Genomic DNA, 22,674 nt, shown 5'->3' on the forward strand with positions numbered 1-22,674 from the left:
CCAATATGGTAAAACCCTGTCTCCACTAAAAACAAAAACAAAAAAAACAACAAAAAACAAAAATCGGCCGGGCGTGGTGGTGCACGCCTGTAATCCCAGCTACTCGGGAGGCTGGGATAGGAGGATCACTTGAACCCAGGAGGCTGAGGTTGCAGGGAGCTGAGATCATGCCACTGCACTCCATCCTGGGTGACACAGTGAGACTCTGTCTAAAACAAAACAAAAAAAACTCTTAACGAGAGTCAAAAACTAAGGAGATAGTACCAAATTTGCCAAAAATTAGTTATGTGTTTTAAAGCCAGTCAAGCAAGCTACCTGGACTAAATATTCTTATTCATAAATTTCTGCAATTTTAGATCATATGATCACTGTAAGTTCTCATTCAGCTCTAAAATACTGTAATTAGGTTCTAATATCAAATCAAAGTCCAAATCATTTAAGGCTGTGGTCCAAGGTTTAAAACAAAGTAATTTTCGAAAACTCTTTCCTTAAGCTTAACATGGATTAAACCAGATGCTATTATCATCCTCATTTTACAATCATGAAACAGGCACAGAGAGGGTAAGTTACTTGTCCTAGGTCACACAGTTAGTAAGGGTCAGAGATAGGATATAGACCCAGACATTCTAGAACCAGAGTCTGTGCTCTGAATCACTAATCTACACTGATTTTAATCACTATGAAATACAGAATACAGATATCCTTTGCTATCTTATTGAGAGGGTTAAAACCAAATTCAGGGTCCCAAAATTTGTACTGTATCCAGCCACATATCAATACACCCCAGTTTTTCCTCTTTTTGCTTTATCTTAACCCTCAGTATCTCATGTTGCTATATTAAGAGATGAAAAAAAGTTTTAAAAGTCTACTTCCTGGTCAGACATGGTGGCTCATACCTGCAATCCCAGCACTTTGGGAGGCTCAGGCGGGCGGATCACAAGGTCAGAAGTTCAAGACCAGCCTGGCCAACATGGCGAAACCCCATCTCTACTAAAAATACAAAAATTAGTCGGGCATGGTGGTGTGTGCCTGTAATCCCAGCTACTCAGGAGGCTGAGGCAGGAGAATTGCTTGAACCTGGGTGGTGAAGGTTGCTGTGAGCCGAGATGGCGCCACTGCACTCCAGCCCGGGTGACAGAGCGATACTCTGTCTCAAAAAAAAAAAAAAAAAAAAAAAGTCTGCTTCCCTATACTTCAGAAAAAGGAACATGAATTTTTAAAAAGTCAACTTCCATAAAAACTTAATACATGCTGAAATGTGTATAAAATCTTTAGATCTTAGCAAAGTCTTAATTTACATAATAGGACACTGTAAATATCTGCTCTAACATCATTAAGAAATTAACTTTAGAGAAAAATAAAAAAAAGAAACAAAATGCACACCATAAGAAATGAAATAAAATAAAAAAGAAATTAAATTTACAGCTAAGCAAAGTAACTTATGCTGCAATCCTAGTGCTTTGGGAGGCCAAATAGGGACGATTGCTTGAGGCCAGGAGCTCAAGACCAGTCTGGGCAATACAATAAGACCCAATATCTACAAAAAAATTTGAAAATTAGTCGAGCATGGTGGTGCATGCCTGTAGTCCCAGTTATTTGGGAGGCTGAAGTAGGAGAATCATGTTAGCCCAAGAGTTTGAGGCTACAGAGAGCTATAATCATGCTACTGCTGTACTCCAACCTGGGTGACAGAGCAAGATCCTGTCTCAAAAAAAAAAAAAAACAAAACCCAAAGAAAAAGAAAGAAAGAAATTAAATTTAAAATTTTGTGATTAAAAACCCAATTGTTGGCCAGGCACAGGGGCTCATGTCTGTAATTCCAGTACTTTGGGAGACTGAAGTAGAGGATTGCTGGAGCTCAGGAGTTTGAGACGAGCCTGGCGTATGTAGGGAAACCCCAACTCTACAAAAAAATTAAAAATCAGCCGGATATGGTGGTGCACACCTGTAGTTGATCCATCGAGCTACTCGAGAGGCTAAGGTGGGAGGAGCACTTGAGCCCAAGAGGTCGAGGCTGCAATGAGCCATAAGCAGGCCACTATACTCCAGCCTGGGCAATAGAACAAGACCCTGTCTCTAAAAAAAACAAAAAGAAAAACCCAATTGTTTCTTCAGAGCAGCTGCAGTAGAAAAAAAGAAAAAAAAGACCCAATTGTTGACAAAGTTATGAAAAACAAAACAAAACAAAACAAAACAAAACAATATTCTCACACTTTATTGGTAGGAATTTTAATTGGTTAAACCCTTCTGGATAAAATCTTAATAGTAAATATATGCTTTGATCCAGAAATTCCAGGACAAACCATAAGGAAATAATTAATGCAGTACAGTGCTCAGGAGTTTGGTTTTGGAGTTCTGCAGCCTGAATTTGAACCTTGCTTTAACTACTAATTGAAGGTATGACCATGGGAAAGTAACCAGTAACCACCTCTTTAACTCTCAAATTTTCTTCTTTGTAAAATGGGGAGAAAATACCTATTCAGGGTGGTTATGTGGAACTGAATTATTGAATATGAACTACTTAGAACAGTGTATAGCACTGAAGAGCTAAATAAATGTAACTTGTTTTATAGAAGATTTGGTTACAAGTATGTTCATAACAGCTTGCTTGTAACGTTTTAAAAAATCAGAATCTAAAGGTCTTTACAAAAGAGGATAATAAATACATTGTGGCACATCCATTTAATACAATAATATTTAGCCATTCAATAATGTATTTAATGCACTGATATTAAGTATATTTAATATTTAATAAATATATTAAAATATTAACCTCCACAATAAGCAAATGCAAATTAAAATTAGAACAATTTTGTATTATATGGTCAATAATTAAAAAGTCAATAACCGATAACAACCAATGTTGGTGAGGTATGGGAACCTAGGAAATAGCATTCTCATAAACTATGGCTGCTGGGAGTAAAAACTGCCACAGCGTTTTCAGAACAATATTTCAACACTTTCAAAATGGTCAGCATACTCATGGACCCATCAGTTCCACTTACAATTATTTATTCTTCCAGAGACACTCAAATATCTACAGCAAATGCACAGCGTTAATCAAAGCAGCATTACTAGCAATGGAAAAAACTGAAAATAACTTGTATTCATCATTCTGCATTTGTACTTTCTGGAATATTATGCAGTCATTAAAAGAATTAAGTAAAAAATTATATAAACTGATAAAGATAGAAAAAAGGCTTATATCAGAATATAAATTTCCATTATTTGAATACCATACAATCATAAAAAAAGAATGGAATCATGTCCTGTGCAGCAACACGATGCAGATGGAGGTCATCATCCTAAGTAAACTAATGCAGACACAGAAAACTAAATATTGCATTTTCTCACTTATAAGTGAGAGTTAAACATTGGGTATACCTGGACATAAAGATGGGAACAAAAGACACTGGGGACTACTCAAGGGGGAAGACAGGGAGGAAAGCAAGGGCTGATAAACCACCCATTGGATTCTATGCTCACTATCTGGGAGACGAGTTCAATCATACCCTAAACCTCAGCATCATGCAATACATACCTGTGTAACAAACCTGCACATGTACCCCGATTTTAAAATAAAAAGTGAAAAAAGAAAAAGGAAATACAAAAAAATTCAAATTAAAAAAAAATCAAGGATTAATTTATTATACATACCCCACATATGTGAACACAAAAGGTCTGGAAGGATACAAGTCAAATTGCTCATTGTTACCCCTGACAAAACATGGAAGTAGGAACAAGAACCTTCACTTTCTCACTTTCTACTTCATAGATCTATAATTTAGATACTCCCTGCCCTCCAATTTTCTTTAAGTATACATTCCTTTTTTTTTAAAAAAAAATTCAAAACAGTAATAAAAGAACAAAGACAAGACAGTTAAGGATCATGCATGGGTGGACTTTGGCTTTTACTAAGAGTGAGATGGGAAGCCATTAAGGGTTTTAAGCAGAGTAGTGATAGGATCTGATCTATGTTTTTAAAGGATCACTCTTGTCTATGCAAAGAATACAACAGAGAGAGCAGAGTGGAAGAATTGATCAGTTAGATAAAAAACTATGGCCTGCATTTGGCCCAAGGTCTGTTCTTGTATATCTAAACTAAGAATAGTTTTTGCTTTTATAAATAAGGGTTAAAAAAAAGAGATGACTATGAGACAGAGATTGTATGACCTGTAAAACCTAATTTATTACCTAGCTCTTTAAAGAAAAAATTTGCCTGACCCCTGGATTAGAACACTACTGCAATAATCCCATTAAGAGACAATTATGGCTTAGACTAGGTTTAAGGCAATAGAGGTGCTGAGAAGTGGCCATGTTCAAGATACGTTTTGAAATCATAGTTAACAGAGTTTATAGAAGAACTGAATGAGGAGAAGATAAAGGTTAAGTTTACTCCAAGGTTTTTCAGTGTGAGTTACTAGAAGAATGGAATTTCCATTTGCTAGATAAGGAAGACTATGGGGATAAGCAGGTTTGGAGACAAACATCAGGAGTTCAGTTTTGGACATAATGAATTTGAGATGCTCCATTATATGATATTCAAGAAGGGATGATGAATTAGAGAAGTCCAGATTAGACAAATTTAGAAGTCATCCACACATGGCCTATATTTAAATGATTAGATCACCAAAGGAGTATGTTTAGGTGGTGAAGATAAATGGTTTGAGGACTGAACTATGAGGCACTCCATTGTATAGGGATGGGGAGATGAAAAGGAATTGGCAAAGGCAGAAAGGGAATGACTGGTGAGGTAAAAGGAAAAAACAAGAGAGTACCTAAGAAGAAAGTATATTTCTTCTTCATGGCACTGTTTCAAGAAGGAAGAAATAATCATTTATGTAGAAACTTGCTGAAAAATTAAAACAAAGAATTTTTCATATCATTCTGGATATGACAACAAGAGAAATCTTGATGGAGTGATGGAGACAAAAGGCTGACTAGAAAGAGCAAACTGAGGAATGGGGCAGAATATACTCAACTCTTTCCAGAACTTTTACTGTAAAGGATAATGAAATGCGGCAATGGAAGGAGAGGAATATGAGATCAAGAAGTTTTATAAAGATAAGAAATCTGTGCATGTTGGAAGAAAAAGGGAGGGAAAAACCGATGATTTACAAAAAAGTAGGGAGGACTACTAAAGCCATGTCCTCAAATAGGTAAATTGAGATATGGGATCTAGTCCACAAGTGGAAGGATACTCATTGCTTTTGTAGTGGGCAGGGGGGGTGGGGGAAATTATTTTTTTAATTAAAAAGAAGAGTTCTTTGCAGTTTCTTTTGAAAGTACAAACAAAGTACTTTCCAAAAAATAAAATATCTAACATCTTTAAAAACACATTTTTCAATTCTGTAATTATACTATGCCGTTTTCAAAAAAAAAAAAAAATTAAAATTATGCTCTTTTCATCAGTGGTTAATGTTATCAGTGCAAGTAAGTCACTTACCATACTGTTATTGAGATTCTTGTCGACTTTGCAGAACGTGTGTGGTGGGCTTTCTCCTTTACTGGGTATAATAATACATATGTCAGTGACAGCCAATGTATTCTGAGTCATGTTTTCAGAGGCTCTTCGGTAAGTGATATAAATTCTTTGTGATGAGGTACTCCCACTGATATTTGCAGGGCGTCCATAGGGAGTACTCTGAATAATTTCACAACCCTGTTTCAATCTTTCCTTCCAGTCATATAAAACCCTAAAAATAAAATTTTAAAAATGAATACACAAATACACAAAGCACTTTAAATATGAAAAGTAATGTTCTCAGGCATCATCAACTGATCCTTAAATGTAGCAGTGTGGTAAAAATATTCCAATCTTACTGCAATTTTGAAATGCATGGTCTTGTATACATCAAAGAATAACTCTTTTCCCCACCAAAAACTTTGTTTTAAGGAAAAATTCTGATAAACCATTGTTTTTGTTAATATAAACCAGAGAAAAGGCACAATTAAATGTGAAGGTACCTGTTTTGGCACATCATTTAATATAGTTATTTATTTTTTTGTGTCTCTAAAACAAGCACCTTCTTTAGAAAAAGCAACTAGCATTTTGGCCAAAGTTAAAATTTTACAAAAGGTTACTTGCCCAACTGTGTAGAGTATGCTTGCACACTTTTATCTCTAATACTTTCCTTAGCTTTAAGAGAGAGTTTCTAACTTCAAATCCATCCTTAATCAAAAGTCTGGGTGAGGCACTAGGCTTTTATTTTTTCTTTGTTGGGGTAAAATCGTAGGCTTTTAGTACAGGGTGAACCTGGCATTCGTTCATTAAGTTTTGAATATTTAAGCACTTAGGGACACTAAAAAAACATAGTGCTTAAATAATATTAGTTTATTCCCTCACCGAATTCATTGATTTGTACTTTAATGCCAAGCCCTTAGCACGAGTAAAAAAATAAAAATAAAATAAGTTATATATTTTTTTTTGAGACGGAGTCTCAGAGTCTCACTCTGTCACCTAGGCTGGAGTGCAGTGTCGTGATCTTGGCTCACTGCAACCTCTGCCTCCCAGGTTCAAGCAATTCTCCAGCCTTGGCCTCCCAAGTAGCTGGGATTATAGGCGTGTGGCACCACACCCAACTAATTTTTGTATTTTTAGTAGAGGCGAAGTTTCACCATGTTGGCCAGGCTGGTTTCGAACTCCTGACCTCAAGTGACCTGTCTGCCTCAGCCTCCCAAAGTGTTGGGATTACAGGTGTAAGCCACCGTGCCTAGCTACAAATTAAATGTGTTTTTGTATTTGCTATAAAGCTATAAATTGTTTTTGCATTTGCTATAAAACTTGTAACAAGCAATGTCTTCATCATCAATCAATATTCTCTCATATAAAATCCACTATAAAAATAAAATATAATGCCAAAAACTGGTCAAATTATTATTATTATTATTTTTTGAGATGGAGTTTTGCTCTTGTTGCCCAGACTGGAGTGCAATGGCATGATCTTAGCTCACTGCAACCTCCGCCTCCCGGGTTCAAGCAATTCTCCCGCTGCCTCAGCCTCCCAAGTAGCTAAGATTACAGGCACACACCACTACAACAGACTAAGTTTGTATTTTTAGTAGAGACAGGGTTTTGCCATGTTGGTCAAGCTGATCTCGAACTCCCGACCTCAGGTGATCTACCCACCTAGGCCTCCCAAAGCACTGGGATTACAGGCACGAGCCACTGGGCCTGGCCAAATTATTTCTTATATAAGTTTTAATTTCACTTTTTGTTCTGGCCATCAACAAATTTTTTTTAAAAAATCTTCTCAACATTTTGAAAATTCACAGTTAAATCCGATGCTTAATCATAGCAACTGCATGAACCCTAATGTTAGCTTAAGTGCTTATTCTTTCTTCTTTTGGTCTTGTTTTACTTTTTTTTTAACTTAAAAAAAGGGCACCTACACACAAAGAAGTTAGACAATCTAAATTCAAATTCCTACCTCCTGTTACTAGCTGCAGTTCTGTAAGCAGTTACTTAACCTCTCTGCCTTATACTCAGCTATAAAATCTAAATATTTTGGCTTCAAAGGATTCCATAAAGAAAGTAAAAAGAACCTACAGAAAGTATGTGTAAATCATTTAACTGATAAGGGACTTTATCTAGAATATGTCAAGAACTCTTAGAGCTAAACAAATAAAAAGACAACCAAATTAAAAATGGGGAAAGGATCTGAATAGACATTTCTCCAAAGATATACAAACTTGTCAGTAAGCACATAAAAAGATGCTCAACATCATTAGCCATCAAGTGAATGCAAATCAAGACCATATGAGATACTATCTCACACCTGCTGGGGCAGCAATAATCAAAATAATATGAAATGCTGACTAGGACATGGAGAAATAGGAACCCTCATGTACTGCAAGTGGGAATGCAATATGGTACAGTTGCTTAGCAGTCTGGCAGTTCCTCAAAAGGCTGAACATGAAATTACCATATGACCCAGCAATGTCACTCCTAGGTATATACATATAAAAAATGAAAATATATGTCCACATAAAAACTTGCAAAAGAATATTCATGGCAATATTATTTATAATAGCCAAAAAGTGGAAAAGTCTCAAACATCCATCAACAGATGAATAAATTGTGTTATACCCATATGATGGAATATTATTCAGTCATAAAATGGAATAAAGTACTGACACATACTATAACATGGATGACCCTTGAAAACATTATAAGTGAAAGAAGTCAATCAAAAAAGATCATATACATAGTATGATTCTATTTATATGAAATGTGCAAAACAGGCAAATCCATAAAGACAGAAAGTAATCTAAGGCTAAGTGAATTAGGAAATTAGGGAGCAACTATTAATGAGTACAGTGTTTCTTTTTGACCTGACAAAAATGTCATAGAATTTACTGTGGTGATGGTTGCATAACTCTGAAAATACTAAAAACTATTAAACTGTACATTTTAAATAAATGAATGGCTGTATGGTACATGAATTATATCTCAATAATAAAGCACCCCAAGTAAAGCTCTAATTTACCCCAAGATCCTTCTTTGATACACATAGTTAACAATCCATCTATAATGGAGCTGGGTGTGGTGGTTCACATCTGTAATCCCAGTACTTTGGGAGGCCAAGGCGGGGGGATCACTTGAGGCCAGGAGTTCGAGACTAGCGTGGGCAACATAGCAAGACCCTGTCTCTACAAAAAAATTAAAAACTAGCCAGGCGTGATGGCGTGTATCTATAGTACCAGCTACTCAGGAGGCTGAGGCAGGAGGATCACTTGAGGCCAGGAGTTTGAGGCTGCAGTGAGCTATGATCATGCTACTGCACTCCAGCTGAGTGATAGAGACTGACCCTGTCTCTTTAAAAAAAAGAAAATCCAGCCAGGTGCGGGTGGCTCACACCTGTAATCCCAGCACTTTGGGAGGCCGAGGCGGCAAAGCTTGCAGTGAGCCAAGATCGCGCCACTGCACTCCAGCCTGGGTGACAGAGCGAGACTCCGTCTCAAAAAAAAAAAAAAAAAAATTCCATCTATGCTGATCATTATAACATGCCTAAAAGCCTTTTTTCATATTTTAAAAATAATCAAAAATTTTCCAATCGGGATAATACATTAATTTTCTAGTATTTTCCTGCAAATTTTTTTCAAATTCTCTCCCCTGCCTCTAACAGAAAGAAACCCAGGCACGGTAAGACTGCTGGGAACTGCAGGATAGAGAGAGACAAAAGGAAATATGGAGAGAACACAGGTTTCTGAATACAAACTTGTCTATTTCTCTAAATCTGCCATACATCTATTAATGACCAAAATGAACAGTTAATCTCAAAATCTACAAGGCATATTATTTGGATCAATAACAGTAAGTCATTTAAAAAAATACTTACCCCAGATCTGTAAGTGGAGGCTTATCTCTTCCTCTTCTATAGCACAGGTAAATCTGTGGCCCCACAAGACTTCCATTATTAAGATCAGCTGACAATCCAGTTGGGGTAATATCGATACAAATATAATCCCGTGGGACTTCCTCCCCAAGAGATTTGATAATAACTGAAACATCTGTAATAGGTTCTTTTGGTTTAGCTACTTTATGACAAGCATCGTTGAAGTGAATTTCTTCTTCTAGAGGCTTTGAAACATCAGTTAATCCTGCTACAACGAAGTAGTCAGCAACACGAGGCCCCTTGTCTTCAATCATCTTCCATTACAGAAGGTTACATCTAAAAGGAAAGTAAAAGAGTAGTACTCCCCTATAATAAGCAAAATAAATATAAGTGGTTTGTGTGCATATAAGAACAAAAACTACAAAAGGAGCACTAGCTCCTTGATAAACACACTAGCGTTATATATTTAACTTACATGTAAAAAGAATTTTTTTTAACAATAAAAACATCTTTAGCAATCTTTTATTATAAAAGTAATGGATGAATTCCCAATTTTGGCAATATGGAAACCTACATTACCTAAGTAGACAACAAAAAGACATCTTTTTAAATGCACAGTCTGGCCAGGCGCAGTGGCTCACGCCTGTAATCCCAGCACTTTGGAAGGCCGAAGAGGGTGGATCACCTGAGGTCAGGAGTTTGAGACCAGCCTGACCAACATGGTGAAACCCTGTCTCTACTAAAATACCAAAAATTAGCTGGGCGTGGTGGCAGGTGCCTGTAATCCCAGCTACTCAGGGGGCTGAGGCATGAGAATCGCTTGAACCTGGGAAGCAGAGGTTGCAGTGAGCCGAGATCAGACCACTGCACTCCAGCCTGGGCAAAAAGAGTGAAACTCCACCTCAAATAAATAAATAAATAAATAAATAAATAAATAAATGCACAGTCATTCAATAAGCGCTTTTAAATATAAATCTTACATAGACTTGTAAGAATGTAAGGGTAATTCCTAGGTCCCCAAAACACTGAGGAAACCAAGTCAGAATGCAGTCTGTAAATTACCACTGAATGGGGAAATTTACTGATCTCCTCAATAATCAAGAGGTTTGTGTGTTTATTTTGTTTTATTCTTCTGAGATGGCGGGGGGAGGGTTTCACTATGTTGCCCAGGCTGGTCTTGAACTCCTGGGGTCCAATGATCCTCCCATCTCAGTCTACCAAAGTGCTGGGATTACAGGCATAAGCCACCACACCTGATCCGGTTTGTGTTTTAGACGGCATTAAAAGCATGGGAGATAAGCACTTCAGACCACATAGACAGAGAATTGGAACTGAGCCACCTGTATAAAGCCAAGAGTTTCAAAGGACTATTACTCCCAGCCAAAGAGTGGATTTAAAAGACCTATCCACTGACACAGGGAGATAATAAAGTTGTAGGGAGGGTGGTGGGGGAGTCTCCTCTGAGAATTCATAACAATAGGCCTATTCACACTTGGGTTTGGGGTTTGAACTTACACCATATGGATGGTCCCAGGAAACTAAGAAATTAATAACAAAAGTGTTCTCAGGTTGGCCGAGCACAGTGGCTCACGCCTGTAATCCCAGCACTTTGGGAGGCTGAGGCGGGCAGATTACCTGAGGTTGGAGTTCAAGACCAGCTTGACCAACATGGAGAAACCCCATCTCTACTAAAAATACAAAATCAGCCAGGCATGGTGGCACATGCCTGTAATCCCAGCTACTCGGGAGGCTGAGGCAGGAGAATCGCTTGAACCCAGGAGGAAGAGGTTGTGGTGAGCTGAGATTGCACCATTGCACTCCAGCCTGGGCAACAAGAGTGAAACTCCGTCTCAAAAAGAAAAAAAAAAAAAAAACTGTTCTCAGGCTAGTGATGCCTCTTGAAAAGTAAAACAGTTCTTGAGGGTACAGCCTCAATCCAGGTTTTCCACAAACAAAGCCCAGTGGAAGACAAGCTTCTGTTCCAAAACTACAAAAGCACACACACAAAAATCTACCAGAAGTAAGTCTCAGCAGATATATCAAAGAGAATAATTTTAAATAATAAAAGTAAGAGAGTATAACAGTAATGCATGCTCACAATAGATCCAAAGAAAAAATACACAGAATCTATCATATATCTCCAGTCTCCTTTGGTTGTCTGGTATCACTTAATTTTATTTATGTATTTATTTATTTTTGAGACAGGGTCTCGCTCTGTCGCCCAGGCTGAAATGGAGTAGCGCAAACATGGCTCACTGCAGCCTTGACCACCTGGGCTCAAGCAATCCCCCTGCCTCAGCCTCCCATGCAGCTGGGACCACAGGTGTGCACCACCATGCGTGGCTAGTTTGTTTTTGTTGTAGAGACAGAGTCTCATTTTGTTGCCCAGGCTGGTCTCAAATTCCTGGGCTCAAGAGATTCTCCCACCTCAGTCTCCCAAAGTGTTGGGATTACAGGCGTGAGCCACCATACCCAACCTATTTTTTTCTTTAACTAGGAGAATACATTCCACAGTACCATCATTATTTATGTATCTCTATTATAGGAAAAAAGTTTAATCTAAAACAATTTCCCAGATTTTGTTTCATGTTAGACACACTTCCAATAAGTGCAAAGAAAAGATTCCATGGACAAATAAATTACGTATACACACTACAGGTCTCTTTGGATATTTACTTATATATATAAAAATACTAAATCCTCAGCAATCTTTTGATAAAGGTAGCCGATAAACTTTGCTTAACTCAGGATTTCCCAAGTCTATTTGAACAATGAACCGTATTTTCCCACTTAACAACAAGAAACAAACCTAAGAAAATGCTAGTTTACAGTAAACAACCTTCCTTTGTAGACCATAAAATCTCAGGGCAAAAATATTCTTATGTAGTATATACTTGTTTACAATATAATTATTAACATTTTAATCGAAATCCCAAAACTCATTTAATTTTCTATATTGCTAATGTCATCAGTTTTCAGAATTCATGACACATTTCTTGGAATCTGTATTCATCGCTCAAATGTACTGTAAGTATTCTCACTATTTTCTTTAAAAATGAGACTAGGCTGGGCAAGGTGGCTCATGCCTGTAATCCCAGCACTTTGGGAGGCCGACGCGGGTGGATCACAAGGTCAGGAGTTTGAGACCAGTCCAGCCAATATGGTGAAACCCCATTTCTACTAAAAATACAAAAATTAGCCAAGCACGGTAGCATGTGCCTGTAGTCCCAGCTACTCGGGAGGCAGAGGCAGGAGAATCGCTTGAACCCGGGAAGCGGAGGTTGCAGTGAGCCGAGATCATGCCACTGCACTCCAGCTTGGGCGACCAAGCGAGACTCTGTCTGGAAAAAAAAGAAAAAAAAAAAAGACACTAAAGAAGGATTAAATGTTTCTACTTGTTTTATTTACATACTAATGGCACCTATGCAGCAATTTCCTTACATATAGGATTTCTACATATGATAAAGGGCTTAACCTTTTCAGAAATGCCTCCTAGATGGACACTTAAAAAGAAAGTGCTAACAACCTGTTCTTCTGATAAGACTGTTAAATGCTGACTCATCACCCTCAGCTCACTGCATATAACAAGTGCTCCCAAAAAAAGAGCAGTTTTACCCAATTGACCATCTGTTTAAGAAAGGTGCAGAATAACAAAAGCACTTTTGTTTTTTTTCTCCAGTTCATTAGTCTTTGAAAACAATTTTTAAAGGGCTGCATAGTATTGTATTTTATGGATATACCATTTTTGACCTATGTGCTTACTGTAGATCATTTATTACTTCTACTTATTTTGCTAATATTTTTTAAAGGGTACAATGAATAATCTTGATAAACCTCTGGATACAATTTTAGGATTTCTTCAGGATATATTTATTGAAATAGAATTATTAGGTCAAAGGCTATATCAGCCTTTACTTATGTGCTTTCATGTGTGCATGAATTTTATATTATAAGCTCTAAATACATATAACCTTAAAAATTACTCTGGTAAAGTATTTTCATTCCATCATAATGAAGAAACTAAAACATCCTCCTTTTTCCTAGACACTAACTTTATGTTTTTTAAACTAAAGCATGGCCAGGCGTGGTGGCTCATGCCTATAATCCCAGCACTTTGGAAGGCCAAGGCAGGCAGATCACTTGAGGTCAGGAGTTCGAGACCAGGCTGGCCAATACAGTGAAACCCTCTCTCTACTTAAAATACAAAAAAAAAATTAGCGGGGCATGGTGGTACATGCCTGAAATCCCAGCTACTCAGGAGGCTGAGGCAGGAGAATTGCTTGAACCCGGAAGGCGGAGGCTGCAGTGAGCTGAGATCACACCACTGCACTCCAGCCTGGGCAAGAGTGAGACTCTGTCTCAAAATAATAAATAAATAAATAAACAAACTAAAGTAGACAGTTACGATTGCATAAAATAGTTTTATGTCTTGCTATGTAGAAAGAAGGGTAAGAGGCCAGGCAGAGTGGCCCATGCCTATAATCCCAGCACTTTGGGAGGCCGAGATGGGTGGATCACTTGAGGTCAGCAGTTCAAGACCAGCCTGGCCAACATGGTGAAACCCCGTTTCTACCAAAAATACAAAAATTAGCTAGGCATGATGGTGCATGCCTATAATCCCAGCTACTTGAGAGGCTGAGGAACAAGAATCACCTGAACGCTGTAGGCAGCGGTTGCAATGAGCCAAGATCATGCCACTGTACTCCAGCCTGGGCAACAGAGGGAGACTCTGTCTCAAAAAAAAAAAGGGGAAAGAGAAGAGATAACATATATTTAATAAGTTTTTTTGAGAACTACCACCTTATCCTTGGAAATAACTAGTTATTATAAGTACATATTTGAGATACATTTATTTATAAAATTCCTTTTCATTAGCTCTTTTGGGTATTTGTCACAAAATTTAATAATTTGAACTCATTCACAATAGAACACAGGAAATAACTACTAAAGGGAACCGTATTCTTTACATTGAAGATTTTGTCTCTAATAAATGGTGTTGAATTAATAGTGACCCAAGGCACATCTTGAGACATCTTTCAATGAATTACTTTGTATCATTTGTTACCCATAATTATTACGTGGAGAATATATTCCAAATTATTAAGACTTCTGGAAAATTAAGGTTTCACTGTGTTTAATACAGAAAATAGCTAACTGAAACAAATCAAAATGAAAGCAAAAAACTACTTACACATTACAAAAGTTTCTCTCTGAAAAAGATGACAGATTTCAATGTGTGAACTCCGCAGCCTCAGAGTTTGAGAAATAACTGTATTGAAAAGAGTAAGAATTGGACTTAAATTCATTGCAATCAAATATTTCCCCCAATATGCCTGAGGATACTTAAAGTTCTGTTAATAGTGATAATTACTAAACTGACTTCATGTATTGTTTTCTTATGGTTAAGAGCCAATAAGCAATTTTTAAAAACAAGCTCTTCGGGAAACATGTTTCAGTAAAGAATAAATACATACTTTAAAAACAAAACATGCTGAAGAGAGGCAATGAGGAAAAAAAAGAAAAAACAAGCACATAAGGGGGAGAAAAAGAAAGCAAGAAGAATAAATAAGGGTACAAAAGAGGAAATGTGTACAGGGTAAAGAGCGTAAGAAAGAACAACATGCCTATTTCTGGGGCACTGTGTACAGAGCCTCATTCACATGGGAAAAATGCATACATTTAACATAATTCAAATATAGACTCAAATAACTTCCATATAAAAAAAATTTCAAAGAATACCCAAAAGTACTTTCCCTTTATTACAAATTTCAAAGATACTACAGTCAGCTTTCCGTATCCATGAGTTCCACATCCATACCATGGATTGAAAAAATGTGTTGTTGTTGTTGTTGTTGTTTTTGAGACAGAGTTTTGCTCTTGTTGCCCAGGCTGGAGTGCAGTGGCTCGATCTCCGCTCACCGCAACCTCCACCTCCCAGGTTCAAGAGATTCTTCTGCCTCCGCCTCCCAAGTAGCTGGGATTACAGGCATGTGCCACCATGCCCAGCTAATTTTGTATTTTCAGTAGAGACTGGGTTTCTCCATGTTAGTCAGGCTGGTCTTGAACTCCTAACCTCAGGTGATCTGCCTGCCTCGGCCCCCCAAAGTGCTGAGATTACAGGCATGAGCCATCACATATGGCCCGAAAAGATGTTCTTCAAAAACAATAAAAATAACAGACTGGGCTCAGTGGCTCACGTCTGTAATCCCAGCACTTTGGGAGGCCGAGGTGGGTGGATCACGAGATCAGGAGATCGAGACCATCCTGGCTAACACAGTGAAACCCTGTCTCTACTAAAAATACAAAAAATTAGCCGGGCGTGGTGGCGGGCTCCTGTAGTCCCAGCTACTCGGGAGGCTGAGCCAGGAGAATGGCGTGAACCCGGGAGGCGGAGCTTGCAGTGAGCCAAGATCACGCCACTGCACTCCAGTCTGGGCGACAGAGCCAGACTCCATCTCAAAACTAATTAACTAACTAACTAACTAACTAACTAACTAACTAACTAAGTATACCGGAGGATGTGTGTAGATTATATGCAAACACTACACCATTTTACGTAAGGGGCTTGAGTATATGTGGACTTTGGTATCCAAGGGGTGGAGGTTGGGGGTATCCTGGAACTAATCCTTGGAGGATACCAACGGGTAAATGTACTTAAATAGAATCATTTATATCAAATCTCACCAAGGAACCAAAGTCTTCTGAACAAGAGACTAAGCAATGTCATATTACGGAATTCAATACGTCAATATCATATTTTTTTAATTAAGTAATTTAGTAACTTGTAATTATGAGTCATTTTAAACACTAGATGGAAAGATGATGCCACTGACAAAGTCTTAAGAGCATAGCCAGACCAATTGTATTGTACCAAGCACTATAGGTTAGCTTTAACAGCAGACACATGCACACACAAAAGGAGTTTCAGTAAGTCAATAGCTTCTGCAGGGAAACAAGCTGCAGCACAGAAATCATAAGCACCTCAAGAGGAAGAAACCACAGCTTTAACCAACATGGAATATCTACTAACAACCAGGAAATAGGAGCAGCTACACCCAGACACAAGATTCATCTAACTTGGTTAGGTCCTTGATGTGTTGTGTGTGTGTCTGTGAGAAGTGGAAGAGAAGGGGGTAAGGGCATAAACTGAGTCAAGAATTTAATAAACACCAGGTACAGTAGCTCACATCTATAATCCCAGCACTTTGGGAGGCTGAGGCCTGCAAATCGCTAGAGCTCAGGAATTTGAGACATGACAAAATCCTGTCTTTACAAAAAATACCAAAAGTAGCCAGGCATGGTGGTGCAGTCCTGTAGTCCCAGCTCCTTGGTGGGGCTGGGATGGGAGGATTTCTTGAGCCCAGGAGGTTGAGGCTGCAGTGAGCCTTGTTCACACCTCTGCACTCCAGCCAGCCTGGGTGACCAAGCAAGACCTTGTCTCAAAAAAGAAAAAAAGAAAGAAAGAAAAATTCGATAGTGTCTTGAAATGGAGGGTGAAAAGAATGAAAGCAAAATAATATACTCACAATCTTATTACCTTTTGAACTGCTAAATATTGTCAGGATAGATATATGTATTTTTAAAATGAGGATGCCACTCCATCTCAAGTTCCCTGAAAAAATTTCAGGGAGTAAATATGGAGTGGTAAACATATTTTTCAAATATCTCTAAGATGTTATTGCTGACAGGTGGCAATGAAACAATGTAAATACTGACTTGCTGAAACATTTTTAAAAATTCAACATCAGTTATCACAAAAATTTCTAGTAAAAATACTATATGTATATAGAAATACTTGTAAATTTTGAAAATTATAGTTATTTTATTGGTAGAATACCAGACTTATTTAGATGTAATTATAAATAATGAATGTGCTACAACCAATTTCAAATATATTTTCTGCTACATTGTTTCTTAAGTGTAAGAACACTGTTTTGACAATAACTCTGCCCCGTTATACTTAATATTTATATCATTATTCTAAAAACAGGCCAGGTGTGATGGCTCATATCTATAATCCTAACACTGGGAGGTCAAGGCAGAAAGATCACTTGAGGCCAGGAGTTCAACACCAGCCTGGGCAACACAGCAAGACCTCATCTGAACAAAAAAATAAAATTGGCTGGGCATGGTAGCTCACGCCTATAATCACAGCACTTTGGGAGGCCGAGGCGGGAGGATCACTTGAGGTCAGCCTGGCCAACAGGGCGAAACCCCATCTCTACTAAAAATACAAAAGTTAGCAGGGGATGGAGGCATGCAACTGTAATTCCAGCTACTCGGGAGGCTGAGGCATGAGAATCGCTTAAACCCTGGAGGCAGAGGTTGCAGTGAGCCAAGATAGTGCCACTGCACTCCAACCTGGGCAACAGAGTGAGTCTCAAAAAATAATAATAATTAATTTAATTTTAAAAAGAAATTTAAAAAAATAACAAGTGGCCAGGCACAGTGGCTCACACCTGTAATCCCAGCACTCTGGGAGACCGAGGCAGAAGGATCACTTGAGTCAGGAGTTTGAGACTAGCCTGGGCAACATAATGAGACCCCATCCGTACAAAAAATTTTTTTAATTTGCTGGGTATGGTAGCGTGCACTATAGTCCCAGCTACTTGGAAAGCTAAGGTGGGAGGATTGCTTGAACCCAGGAGGTTGAGGCTGCAGTAAGCCATGATGGCACCACTGCACTCCAGCCTGGATGACAGAGTGAGACTCTGTTTCAAAAAAAAAAAAAAAAAAGTAACATTTTCTTTGATGTTGAATTCACATTAGCATTCACAATAATATCAAATATTTCCATTCTGATGAATGAACTTCCAAAAACTTTAATTTTATTCCATGAATTGTATGAAAAGAAAGAACCATTATTAGAATTAACTGAATTTCCATTTGACACAGACGATGAGACTGATACAAAACTGGCATCACTTAAGTGTTTGCAAAGTTCTTCTTCTGCTAATGAAGATAACACATCACAGCTATTGCCTTACTTTCTATACATGCACAAGAAAACTCAGAATAGAAAATTTATAAAATCTATTTAGGAGAGCATCCTTTGATTGTAAATGAAAGTCATGCTCCACAAAGTGATATATGAATGTGCTTCCTGCATCTACATGTGTTAAGCCACTATCTTTTAACACAGACTTCTTTAAATTGTTTTTAATTGAAACTTTTAGTTTGAGATAATTGTAGGTTCACATTCAGTTGAAAGAAATCATAGAGATCTGGTATACCTTTCACCCCGTTTTCTTCAAATGGTAACATCTTGCAAAACTATAGCAGAGCTGTATTATTGACATTGATACGATTCACCTATCTCATCTTGATTTCCCCAGTTTTATTTGTATTCATCTGTGTGTGTTTAGTTCTATGTAGTTTTATCACACGTGCATAATATAACATATCCATCACCAAAATCAAGATATAGTACAGTTCCATTACAAGGATCCCTGGTTATTGCCCTTTATAAGCACAGTTTTGTCACGTGCATAAAACCATGCATCCATTACCAAAGACAAGATGCAGCGAAGTTCCATCACAAGGGCCCCTGGTGTTGCCCTTTTATAAGCACACACACTGCTCTCCCCGCTTCACCCCACTATCCCTAATCCCTGTGGAGTGGTATACTTTTATCACAAAGTACATACAGCCAAGAAATGCAAATATATATTTCTAAAAACAATATTTTCTTACAAAATAGATGCAGAAACAAACCAAAGCACAAAGTATAAGCATATTTGGTGTGCTGAAAGTCTTGTTGGCCACATTTACTCAGGCATCCAGAACATTATACTTGAACATAATTAAACAAACATATAAATACAGTTGACTCTTGAACAACATGGATTTGAACTGTGCAGTTCCACTTACACATGGTTTTCTTTCTTGTTTTTTTTTTTTTTTTGCAATAAATATGTCAGCCCTCAGTATGGGCAATTTTGCATCTGCAACCAACGTGGATTGAAAATATGGTATTATGGGAAAAGAAAGTTGCAAAAATAGAAGGCCAACTTTTTGTATCCACAAGTTCTGAACAGGTAACTGTGGGGCTTGAGTGGATTTTAGAATCCACAAGTGGTCCTGGAACTGATCCCCAGCAGGCAGTGAGGGATACTACACACAGACATACATAGGCACACAAAAGATGAGGGCAGCGAGTGATCATCCATTAAATCCCAATGAAGACCAATCTAATAAATTCTGAGATAAATTTTCCTATCCTGGCCAAGTTCCAGATTGAAAATAAGTGGACAACATAAAATAATGCTACAGAACTAGTGAGGATTCTTACATATATTAGAACATTTAAAAAAAGGAGTCTTATACTGTGTTCAGGGGCAATCCTATCCCTCACACAGAAATTAGGTTGCAGCTGAAGTAGCTGCTATTCCCTTGAGAATATGGATCTGTTCTAAACAGATAAGAACAGACTGGAAATAACAGTGTTAATATACAGATACCTCTTGTTTCTAGACCGACTATAAACAATTCAAAGGCAGAAACTTTGTGCTCTACTTTTGATTCTCTCACATGCATAGCAGTTATAAACACACGGTAGGTGTGTAAATATTTATTAAAGGGATGAGGTCAGCGCAGTAGAAAAAAATGAGAAAGTTAAAACACCACAGAATCATGGGATTTTAGAGCTAGGAAGGTCCTTGGAGATTTTGTTTCAAGTACCTTTATTATAATTGAGGCATAAAACTTAACCAGCTTGCCTGTCTAACATACAATATTACTTACTTATTCTCTCTCTTTCCACAAGATTGTAAGTTCCATAAGATTTTTCTGTTTTATTCACTGCTGCATAACCAGCACCTAGAACAGTACCTGGCAAATAGTATATGGGGAGTATCTGTTAAATGAATGAATATTTATTTGGGACAAAGCCTCATTCTGTCACCCAGGCTGTAGTGAGGTGGTGCAATCATAGCTCACTGCAGCCTCAAACTCCTGGGCCAAGCAATTCTCCTACCTTGGCTCCCATAAATTGCTGGGATTACAGGCATGAACCACCACACCCAGCCAGGAATAATTTTTAAAATGCAACTGATACCATTATCGAGTACCATGGGATAATCAGAAGTAAAAGAATAGATGTAAACACAGAAACACAGATACATTATTTAAATTTAGTGTTGAATGAAAATAGTAAGAAGCAGAAAGGAATCTACAGCAAAAGAGCATTTATATAAACTTAAAACATATACATTAAAGTTAGTATGATAGCTTTCAAAGACATTCAGGATGATATATTAGACAATATATTAGACATATACATAGATATTTATGTCTATATCAGATATACAGACATAAAGTTAGTATGATAGTTTTCAAAGACACTCAGGATAATATATTAGACATATGGATAACTGTGAGGGAAAGGAAATGGGAGTGAAGACAAGAGATAAAGGAGAATAAAATAAAGCAGGGCTTCATACATGTTAGTCACAAAAGTGTACCATGAAATGAAAAATATGATGAAATCAGTTCTCCACATCTGAGGTGCTCTTACCCCACTTCCTTCCAGAGAGAAATATTTAACCACTGGTTTCAGCAAAACTCAAATCAGTGTGGAGTGTAGTGGCACAATCATGGCTTACCTCAATTGATCCTCCCACCTCAGCCTCCTAAGTAGCTTGGGACTACAGGTGCACACTACCAAGTCTGGCTTTTTTTTTTTTTTTTTTTTTTTTTTGGTAGAGATGGGGTTTTGCCATGTTCCCTAGGTTGGTCTCAAACTGCTGGTCTTGAACTCATGGGCTCAAGTGATCCGCCCGTGCTGGCCTCCCAAAGTGTTGGGATAACAAGTGTGAGCTAGCACCTAGCCTGTTTTGTTTTGTTGCTTGTTTGTTTTGTTTTTACTTTTTAATTAAAGTATAACACACATATAGAAAAGGTACAACTCCAGGAATTATCACAAAATAAACACATCATCCATTACAAACACCTCACAGGTCGAGAAATAGTACATCACTAGTAACAGGAAGCCCCCTCCAACTTTCCCTGAGAGAACCACTATCTTGAATGCTAACAGTAGATTAGTTTTTTTCTATTTCTGAACTTTAACATAAATGGAACATGGAAGGACCTATAAAGCATGCATTCTTTTGGTCTAGCTTTTTTCATTCTACAGTGTTTTTTGAGATTTGGCCAAACTCATATATAGCAGCTTGTTCATTTTCATTTCTGTATAGTTTTTCATTTTAAGAATACACAATTTTGCCAGGTGCGGTGGCTCATGCCTGTAATCCCAGCACTTTGGGAGGCCGAGGCAGGTGGATTACCTGAGGTCAGGAGTTCAGGACCAGCCTGGCCAACATGGTGAAACCCCATCTCTACTAAAAAACACAAAAAAGAAAAAATAGCCAGACGTGGTGGTGGACGCCTGTAATCCAGATACTCAGGAGGCTGAGACAGGAGAATTGCTTGAATCCCGGAGGCGGAAGTAGCAGTGAGCTGAGATCGCGCCATTGCACTCTAGCCTGAGCGACAAGAGCAAAACTCTGTCTCAAAAAAAAAAAAAAAAAAAAGAAATACACAATTTTATGTATCCATTTATTGTTAATTGACATTTGACTGGTTTCCAATGTGAGGTCGTTATAAATGATTACAAAGTCATATATAAGCTATTATGAGTTTTGATGCATATAAAAATGCATCGACTTTTAAAAAATATCTAAGAATGAAATTCCTAGCATATATGTATACACGCGTGCACACACACACAGACCCTCAACTGTGGTAGGTAATGCCAAACTGTTTTCCAAAGTTGTTATAGTAAGACCTTATATTTGGTGAGTAAGATGGCTTAGAAATAAATAAAAACCTTTTTTCCCTCACAAGCATAAACATTCCTCTGACTGAGCTCTCTCAAATACTGATTTGTTGTTCCTGTTTTAATTCATTGCTGAATACAACTATATGACAACTATAAAATGTAGTGGGGTGTAGCAGCTACATGCTCTGAAATCACTTCAGCCAAATTAGAATCCTGATTCTATCCAGCATTAGATTATCAGATATGGAAATAGCTCATGGCTTGCGTATTTCAAAATAAGGGACCAAAAAAAGTATAAATTCAATTCAAATAATTTGATTTAAATCACTTAATGAGGTACTCATCATTTTAAAAAACCAGAAATTTGCTGAGTTTGCTTATCTTTTGCTTATTTTATGGTTTGGTATTGATTTTATTTTCAATTACGTTAGCAACACCATTATTATTTCAATGTTTGGTGACTTAAAGGTTTAGAGACAGGAAATCATGACTCCAATTCTCTCATTCATTCATCTGACAAATATTTACTGAATATTGAAATGGACATGTATCAGT

General features: G+C 37.6%; 1 protein-coding gene across 12 annotated transcripts in view; it reads right to left on the reverse strand.

The window, feature by feature from the left end:
- Positions 1-22,674, reverse strand: part of DENND4A (DENN domain containing 4A) — a 132,280-nt gene that overhangs the window by 87,565 nt on the left and 22,041 nt on the right. For 6 of the 12 annotated variants that reach the window (XM_073012253.1, XM_008016212.3, XM_073012251.1 and 3 more), the window contains exons 2-4: positions 14,530-14,607; positions 9,342-9,674; positions 5,447-5,696 (exon numbers count right to left, since the gene is read on the reverse strand). In XM_073012253.1, the coding sequence (XP_072868354.1) occupies positions 5,447-5,696; positions 9,342-9,652 (561 nt within the window). In that variant the 5' untranslated portion in view covers positions 9,653-9,674; positions 14,530-14,607. Of the gene's footprint in view, positions 1-5,446; positions 5,697-9,341; positions 9,705-13,991; positions 14,068-14,529; positions 14,608-16,875; positions 16,951-22,674 lie in introns of all 12 variants that reach the window. The other 6 variants (XM_073012254.1, XM_008016208.3, XM_073012248.1 and 3 more) reach the window with 5 other exon arrangements.

Source organism: Chlorocebus sabaeus, chromosome 26 (genome assembly GCF_047675955.1).
Source record: "Chlorocebus sabaeus isolate Y175 chromosome 26, mChlSab1.0.hap1, whole genome shotgun sequence".
NCBI classification, from domain to species: domain Eukaryota; kingdom Metazoa; phylum Chordata; class Mammalia; order Primates; family Cercopithecidae; genus Chlorocebus; species Chlorocebus sabaeus.